General features: G+C 33.6%; 4 protein-coding genes across 4 annotated transcripts; 2 read left to right on the top strand and 2 right to left on the bottom strand.

Annotated features, from left to right (window-relative positions):
• Window positions 1-1,077: 1,077 nt before the first annotated feature.
• On the bottom strand, window positions 1,078-1,527 carry SAPINGB_P001490 (uncharacterized protein; the record flags this gene model as incomplete). The annotated part of the gene is made up of 1 exon (XM_031996211.1): window positions 1,078-1,527. The coding sequence occupies one exon, from the start codon at window positions 1,525-1,527 to the stop codon at window positions 1,078-1,080; it is 450 nt and encodes a 149-aa protein (XP_031852102.1).
• A 1,998-nt stretch (window positions 1,528-3,525) lies between these two features.
• SAPINGB_P001489 (uncharacterized protein) lies at window positions 3,526-3,978 on the top strand (the record flags this gene model as incomplete). The annotated part of the gene is made up of 1 exon (XM_031996210.1): window positions 3,526-3,978. The coding sequence occupies one exon, from the start codon at window positions 3,526-3,528 to the stop codon at window positions 3,976-3,978; it is 453 nt and encodes a 150-aa protein (XP_031852101.1).
• A 1,817-nt stretch (window positions 3,979-5,795) lies between these two features.
• On the top strand, window positions 5,796-6,524 carry SAPINGB_P001488 (uncharacterized protein; the record flags this gene model as incomplete). The annotated part of the gene is made up of 2 exons (XM_031996209.1): window positions 5,796-5,954; window positions 6,006-6,524. 2 exons carry the CDS (start codon window positions 5,796-5,798, stop codon window positions 6,522-6,524), a joined length of 678 nt encoding a protein of 225 aa, XP_031852100.1.
• A 62-nt stretch (window positions 6,525-6,586) lies between these two features.
• SAPINGB_P001487 (uncharacterized protein) lies at window positions 6,587-8,917 on the bottom strand (the record flags this gene model as incomplete). Its single annotated transcript, XM_031996208.1, has 1 exon — window positions 6,587-8,917. One exon carries the CDS (start codon window positions 8,915-8,917, stop codon window positions 6,587-6,589), a length of 2,331 nt encoding a protein of 776 aa, XP_031852099.1.
• Between the last annotated feature and the right edge of the window lie 145 nt (window positions 8,918-9,062).

Below are 9,062 nucleotides of genomic sequence, written 5' to 3'. Positions count from 1 at the left end.
TAGTCAGACAATAAAAGGATAGCGCAGATGCTGATGTTATATAGTTCTATAACCCTTGAATAAAAACAAACAAACAAACAATGCTGCTAACGGAAATAAGTTAGGTTAGTATGGTAACTAACTTTTTAAACTTTGTAATCCTGGCATTAGGATTTTATTTGGGATATTGCAGATGCAATGTTGAAGTCAAATCAAAAGTTTATCATGAAAAAGAAGACATATATAGTAAGAACAAAAAGGATAACGCAGATACTAATATCGAACAATTCTATGATCCTTGAATACAAACAAACAAGCATACAGACAAATTACATAAATCAAAATTAATTTGCTTTATGGTTTTGTAGACTTACTTTATAGAAGTTCATTTAGTGGAGTTAATGAAAATACACCAAGTGATCACTCAATCGTGGAGTGGGACAATTTTATTTCTCATAATTATTATAATAAAAATGAGGATGAAAATTTAACTTCTGTGTAAAGATTGAATATATAAAAGGGTTGAATGGGAAAAGTTTGACAAATATCTTTTATATTCTGTTAAAGAGTTTAATGTGCATAAGGCTCTGAAATAGACAGAACAAATTGATGACTAAGCTAAAATTGTTGAAGAAATTTTGCATAGAGTAATAACAAAGTCGATAAAGAAAATTAGTGTGTGGGAAAATTAGGTTTTTGACTCCCCGATCTCTGCAAGCTGGGATCAGGGTTTATTTTGGGGCAGTTGAAGATGCAATGTTGAAGTCCAAATGAAAGTTTATTGCAAAATCAAAAAGATATATATATATATATATAGTAAGAGAAAAAAGGATAGAATTGGTACTGATGCCAAATATTTTTATAACCTTTAAATTAAAATAAAAAAGCAAGAATTCTTTTTTGTTAGATTACTTTTTAGTTGTTGGAAACCACATCTAATTAAATTAAAAAAATACAGTTAAAACAAGAAGAATAGTAAGGGAGTTCTTAATCTGACTATTTTGTTACAATTGTAAATATTTTTATTAAACAAAGTTCAAATTTATTTTTAATTAGATAAATAAATGTGAATTAATTATAACCCGGAACTGATGGTTTTTAACTGTAATTGACGCGGATTTTAACTTGAGGACTAGGCTGTGAAGTCGAAGGAAGGGTTGCGCTAGGACCATAAACAATATAGTTTCCACCCTCATTTCCAACCTTAAAGGAATCAGAGTTGTCAAATCTAAGATGATAGTTTTCATCAACACCAAAATTAGCAGGACCAGTTCCTGATGCAACAACAAGACGTCCGGCAGAATCAAAAGTCAACCAGGTATCGACACCTCCAACTCTAATGCGACCATCTGGAAGAGAAAAGCCTGTAAAGAGAATATTTTCACTAGGATACCATCCAATAGGACAATTGTTATTTGGAGAAGACAAAGGTCTGTTAGCAAGATAGGAATCAGTAGTGTCAAAACTCAATTGAACACCTCTATTAGGAATAATGGCTGCTTGAGTTCCTATGGTAAAAAGGACAGTAAGGATTGCTGAAAACTTCATTTTATTTATTTAATATATTGGCCTGTTTTTAAAATAAATGATCATTTATTATCATCATGATGAATAAATATAAATAAAATAGACCACTAAAAATATTTTCATTAAGAAATATGCCTTTTATTTATACTGCTTTTTACTAAAAATGCTCACCATTTTTATTTGAAATAGTGCAAAGGAAATTAGACATAGAGCCTTAATGTTTGATTTGCAAATTATGAAAAAAAAATAGTTTTTTTTACAATTTTAAAAAAGATTTTGATTCTAATAAAAATCATATTTCAATTTGATCTTCAATCTAGCATAAAAAAGAATTATATAAAAAAGCTTATAATATTGATGCGAATGAACAAACTTAACTTTGTTTTTTTCAAGTTCAGTTGTATTTTCTTGTAATTTCTAGATAAAAGTGAAAAACGAAAAAAAAATAGCAATAACCGTCGGTTAATTTCTGCTTTTTCGGTATTACAATTATTAAAACTTTAACAACTCACGGGTGCTATAATTAGATTCTTTCAAATCTGCCTCTGTAGAATTTTTGAACTTTCCATTGAACCGTAAAAAAAGGCGTATTCAAATCGAATCATCTGAACATCTAAATTCTGGGGATGGTAACGATCTACAAAATTTGTAGATTTAAATAAACAAAACCAGATGTAAATTGATCACAAATCGAATTTATAATTCACTTCAATAAAGAAATAGTTTTTTCCATGGGCTGCTGAAAGCAATTGAAACTTAATTTATTGTGCTATTTGTGTTTGTAATAAAATTTCAATTTTTAAATACAGTTGAATCAAGACTTTTGATTTTCCAAAGATTGAAAATATTTGTTTATAGCAAAACTTGTGAAATTATTACCGGTATGATTCATATTTCAACAGTTGATTAACAATGAGACTTAACAACTCTCAAAACTTTAATCTGTGCCAATATCATACCCATCATACCCACTGAATACATAATTTTAATAAACAACAGTTTATTTCATGCATAATTTATCTTTAATTATATTTTGCTGCCAAGTGCGTCATTTCATAAAAAAACAAAGCAAGTGGCAGTTCCCCTAAAAATTATTGTCTAATTTTCAATAAAAGGAACTCAAGAATATAACGGTTGAAATAACTGGTTCATTTTAAAAGGCTCAATAGCTTTTCCAAAGAACATGAAATAAATTTTTTATTTCTAAGAAAAAAATGTGCTTCTATTTTCCTTCCTTTTTTTTTTTTTTTTTTACAAAATAGCATATATGCTATATACCATATTTTATGATTCTTTATATCTTTCATACAAAAAAGAAAGAATATCACTAAAATTTGCATAATAAAAGCAATTTTTTGACCTGTTACTTTTTTTTACCATCATCAGATTAACTTTATGAAATCATAGCTTGAAAATCGCCACCGTCATGAGGCCTGTGATAAATATTAGAGCCGTTCACGGCAAAATAGCATTTAAAAATTAACACGGGAGCAAGAGAAATAAACTTCAACCAGGTCTTTGGTTTAAAATTTGGTAGAGAAGGTGGAGAAAAAAAAAACAATTACACCATATTTTTGAGTGTATTTTTAGTTTTGAAATCGTCATTCAAAATATATCGAACTTTCTATATCCGACGATCAATCAAACCCTTGTTATTTTAATAATCAAGCAAAATATATTTTAGTAGTGATCGAAAAACTCTTTTAATTGCATCAGAAAGAGCCAAAATTAGAAATATGAATATGAATAAAAGTAAAAATAGAAAACACTGAGCCTTTTTACTAACATGGGATAATTGTGTTTGCTAATTTGAAAAAGATCAATATATATTAAATATTTTAAAATATTTTTATTTTTTAAAAGTTGAAATATAAATATCTAAATAAGTCTAGTTTAATAAAACTTTTTAATTCTTTTTCTTCATTATCATATCGAAACATTTTTTATTTTATAATATTCTTTATTTTTTATTTTCATACTTATTCTATAATTCAAAACTAAATCTGTTAACAATTCAAAATGAAGTTTTTTGCTCTTGCGTCTGCCTTTTTTGCCCTTGCTCAGGCAGAAATTCAACCTTCTAAAAGTGTACAACTTTCCTTTACCTCTACACATGAACGTTTTGTCAACCGTCCCCTTTCTTCTGGATCCCCTGCAAATGCTATCGGATTTTACCCTGACTCTAGTACTCTCTTTGTGGGGTATCAACTTCCTGATGGTCGTATTCGTGTCGGAGGTGTCGACACTTGGTTGACAATTAATAGTGCAAAGCAACTTGCTGTTGTTTCTGCTCAAACTACTGGCCCTGCCAACTTTGATGTCACTTCAGAAGGTAACCTTGTTTTTAATGGTTCTGATACTTTTTCTATTTTGAATGAGTCAGGAAATTGGATTGTCTATACCAGTGATGCTACCTTTCCTGCAACAGCCTACATTGGACCCAGTGTTAAAATTGCTGTCCATTACTATTGAGTTGTCTTTTGACAATTTCACAAATGTCAAATGAAAGGAAAAATATACGAAGGAAATCCTACTGGCCAGAGGATTTTTAACTATATTTTTTAGTCCTAGTTAATGCAATATATATATTAACAGTAAAAATAAACTCGAGTACAAAAGAAAAAAAATTGAAAAAAAATTAAGCAGTTTTAATAGATCGATGCTAACGAATTTTTATTAGCATGATACTCTTTATAAAGAGGTAATTACCTCTTTCATAGACTTTAGCGAATCGGATAATTGTGTATTATGACTTTCCTTAAATTTCCAAAAATGTCAATTAATACTGAGTTTCTAAAATCTATAAATTTATATGTATTTAAATACTAAAAAAAAAGCTCCTTGTGATTTCCCCAAAAACAAAATATAAAAATATCATCCTTTTTTTTTGACAATGAAAATATATACTGTTTCGCTTTTTTTTTTTTTACTGCTGGTGCTTCTCAAGCCCTTATTGAGCCTTATAAAGCTGTCTAATTCTCTCTAACAGAAACACATGAGTACTTTTTAAACCGCCCTCTTTCTGCAACAGATGGTCCTTTAGGTTGGTATCTTACATCCAGCAAGCATTTTGTAGAATTTCAACTTCCAAATGGCAGAATTCGTGTTAGAGGAGTTGATAGTTGGTTGACTATTGATAAGAATCAACTTGTTGCTTCTTCTAATAAAGTTGGTCCTGAAAATTTTGATGTAAAAAATGGTACATTTTATTTTGCAAACAACAATCAATTCCAGATTCTTAATTATTCAGGAAATTGGTTAGTATTTAAAATCAACGCAACTTTTCCTGCTACTGCTTATCGGGTTCCCGAGGTTAAAATTGTGGATTATTATTAATTGGAATATGTGCCAAATACATATTAAAAACAAAATCATGGAAATCTATCACAGAAATGAAAAAAAAAAATATTAGTAAAAATAATTTTATTGATTTTCAGTTTCAAAAAATTAGACAGATTGCTTGAATGATAACTTGACTTAGTGATATTTTTTTTCAACTAAATAAACTTCAGCTTAATATATCCAAGCTTATTATTTCCATCCAAATTTTCTATTTTACAAATCCTAAAATTCATTTAAGGTATAATAATAGAAAAACTTCAAGCTTGACCGAAACCTATGTAATATCATCTAAATCGACTTTTTTTAAAAAAGTTTCGTATAATCGATAGCTTAATGAGTTTGGTATCTAATTTGAAGATAATTTTTATTACATGATGTTCATGTTTCTTGTATCAGATATGGTTAGACAGTGGGATAAGATATATAATTTTTTATCCTACAAGGGTATCAACGTCATTCTCTCATCTTATTTTAATTTATTTTAAGAAATTTATTTAGATATGAAAACATCTTTCGATCAAAGTCAAATGCATTTAATCTAGTGTTGTAAATTTAAGTTATAAACGTTTCCTAATTAGCACATTATAAATAACGTGACTTCATATTGAAGATGAGTCAGGGGGCTTGGGTGTTTTTTTTTTTAGTTTAAGTGTTAAGTCCTGCTCACGTGAACACTTTTTTTTACAGAAATTACAGAAAACAACACCTCATCAACAAAACCGCGTCCAGAAATTTTGCCTTTCTACGTTTCCGACCCCCACGACTATCGTATCTACCCAAGAGCAACGCGAACAAGTATTCATTACCAAAAAATAAAAAATTACGCTTGGTTTTACTGAGTTATTTTTTAAGGAGTAAATTTTTTGAAAAATTTGTTCCGATTACCATTTGATCATTTTTATTACCCCGGATCACATTTCTACCCCCTTTTCTCTTACCATCTTATCATGGCCACATTTTCACAACTCCGAGCACAGCTCCGATCGCTGGAGACTGATTCCCAGCATTTACTATCTGACTTTTCCAGTTTTGCTCAAAGTATAAGTTCATCTGCAACGGAAGAAGAGCTACGCCTTAGCAAGGACATTGAAGAGAATTTGGCAAAAGTGCGTAATTTATCATTATTTCTGAGCACGAATTTTAACATTTTAGTTTAGAGAGAGGAAACCATAGCTACGCTTGCTCGGACTGTAAACTCTGAAGACACACCTTCAATTACAAAAGATCACCAGCTGCAACGCCACAAAGAAACTTTGGCGGAAAACAGAGCAGATTATATCAGACTAATCAACAGCATCAAACAGGAGCGAGTGCGCACAAACCTGCTATCGTCTGTTCGCACAGACATTGAGTTGCATAGGGCACGCGAGAGCAATGGAAGCGGAAGAGAAGCAGGCATGAGCGACTCAGATTACATGATTTCAGAGCGCAACAGAATAGATAACTCTCATAGTATGGCTGATTCAATTTTAGCACAAGCCTATGAAACACGAGAAGAATTTGCACGACAAAGACAAAGTCTTTCTAATGTCCAACGAAGGTTGCAAAATACACTAGGGCAGGTTCCTGGAATTAATACTCTCATTTCTAAAGTCAATACACGTAAGAAAAGAGATAGTTTGATTTTGGCTGGTATTATCACCCTTTGTATCTTGTTTCTGTTGTTCGTGCGTTAGATTTTTTAATTTTTTTTTTTATGAAATGGAAATCAGTAATATTTACAAATAATATATACATTTTATTTGAGCAGCGATGGATAACTCAAGGAAAGCCACTGGTTGAGATAGAAAGCAGGGTAGAGCAATTTACGTTCTTCGGTTTGTCTAGCAGCCAACCAGAAAGAATCGAGAACATTATCACCGATTCCTACACCTCTACCAAACGACATACCCGTAAGCGTCAGCCTATTATCATACTTTTGAGAAACTGCATCTTTAATTGTTTGCATGCGTTCACGATGACCCACAGTGTATTGAGGAATGCATTTTTCTTGAATTTTAACCTTGAAATCGACATCTTGTTCCGCATCAAGATCTACATCAAGGTGAGCTTTGAAAACGTCTTTAGTAAATTCGATAAGATCTTCAGCAGTAGGAATTTGGTCTGGTGAGAGATCTGACCATAGGTGTCCACCAAACATAAGAGTGATGTTGCTGTGGTCAGGTAAAGGTGGCTCTTTAACTACTGGGTTTTGATTTTTGTCAAACTCAGGCGCATCAGTAAATAACACCTTGCGTAAGTGTTCGTCTTCGTAGCGGTGGGGATCGTAATTATCAAGGAAAGATTCACCCTGAGGGGAATCCTTTTTCTGGATAGTCATAGCTTCAAAGGGGTGAGGGAGGGGTATTCTGTTAATATCACGAGCAGCTGTTCGTACTGCTGTATTAAAAATGACACCAAGAAGACCATGAGGATTATTTCCAAGAGCATCCTCTTCTTTAGGAACAAGATATCCAAACCAGTTTCTGCCAATAAACTTATTAGGAATTGTGACATTGACAACGCCAACACTAGAATATGTCAAAGACTTGTCAATTTGTTCAGAGAGTTCGAGGTCTGTAGACTTAAGAATATTGGAGACATGATAACCTGGAATTGTTGAAACAACCCAGTTAGCCTTAATTTCCTTTTCAAGACCAATTGTATCTTCTTTTGATTTAACAGTAATTGTTGATGATTCAGGATCTTTTTTAAGCCCCAGGACAGTGTTTCGTTTAAGAATATGCACATTTTTAAAATTTTCTGCAAGATCTTTCTCTAGTAGTTCCGCCAATGACTGAATCCCATCTTTGAATACACCGACAGAGTATTTAGACATTTCCTTAAGGACTTCTTCAAAGGGCAAATCAACCATTGCATGAGCAAGAAGTGTTTGGGCATGAGCAGAATACATTTCACTGCGACGACCTGAGCCAGAAATCATACTTGACAACATACTAGGATTATCAACTTCAGTAGGGTACATTTTGCCTAATCGTGCAACTGAGCGAGCAGAAAGTTTGCCGGAATCACCAGCATAAATACCGCGCATAATGGCAGAAACAAAACGTTCGGCAGCTTTAGCACCAAAACGGCGGGTCACATAAGAGTCAACCGACTCGTCACGAACGCTAGGGTCACGAGAAGGCGCAATCAAATCGCGAAAAGGTGCAAGCTTAATACCACGTGTAATGGATGGGTGTGATAAAAAAGCAAAAAGCTCGCCAGTTGAGGAAGGTAGCTGGAATGGAGAGCCCTTATGCAATAAACCTTTGCGATTAGCAGCAGAAGTTTTAGGCACAACCTTGAGCACATCGTCAACAATTCCAAGTTTTGTGAGCATGATACGAACAAGGGCTGAACCTAAATGGCCACCCTGTAGTGTTCTAGGACCCCATTCATTGTATTCAGTGCGTTCCATTGGCTCTTCGTCATCTAATGGGTCCTTATTTTGAGATGGCGGAAGCGTAATTTTTTCGGTACGCATCCAGCCACCAACTTTTTCGTTTTTTTCAAGGAGAGTGATGTCAAGATCTGGTCTGGCATGACCCAAAAACCATGCCAGTGAAAGACCTGAGATACCTGCGCCAATTACAACAACGCTATCACCGCTTTTGAGTTCCTGAATTTTAGTCAACTGTGTTTCAAAATCGTACTGAGCGTCATCGAAGTCATTGTAGTACTCTTTGGCAGTGACTTGATGCCATGTCGGCAAAGCGCCTAGCTCGTTAACACGGTCAAGAACAGCGACTGCACGGTCTGCGTCAGCTTGAGAAGCAAAGAGCCCCGGTTCGGAAATGGCTTGACGACGTTTAAGAGTTGGTATAAGATCCAAAGCTGGTTCAGGACGGTCTATAAGCTCGAGGACATTTGTATGTGAATATAAACGCTCATCCTGAGGTCGAATTATGCGGCCGCCAAAGGTTCCATTCTCGTCAAGGTAGCGGTCAGGATCATCGCCGGGCTCGCGTAAATATTGGAGAATATGCTGCTTGGGTGACTCTGAATTACGGCAAAGAAAGGTCGTAGAAAAATATCTTCCAGCTAACAAAGAAGGTGAAGAAACTTTGGCTGTGTGGAACCTCAGCATCGTTGGTATTTGTTTCGCGGGGTATTTAAATTTTATAAGCAGGTGGTTGTGTAGTGGTGGTGAAGACAACTTCCAAAAATTTTCCCCTAGTCCGAAATTCTAGAAAATGGGCTTAACTTTGTGGGCCAAAAAATCTAACATAAAC

Source organism: Magnusiomyces paraingens, assembly GCF_902498895.1.
Source record: "Magnusiomyces paraingens strain CBS 517.90 genome assembly, contig: contig1, whole genome shotgun sequence".
Lineage (NCBI taxonomy): Eukaryota > Fungi > Ascomycota > Dipodascomycetes > Dipodascales > Dipodascaceae > Magnusiomyces > Magnusiomyces paraingens.
This window is presented reverse-complemented; position numbering and strand designations above follow the sequence as displayed.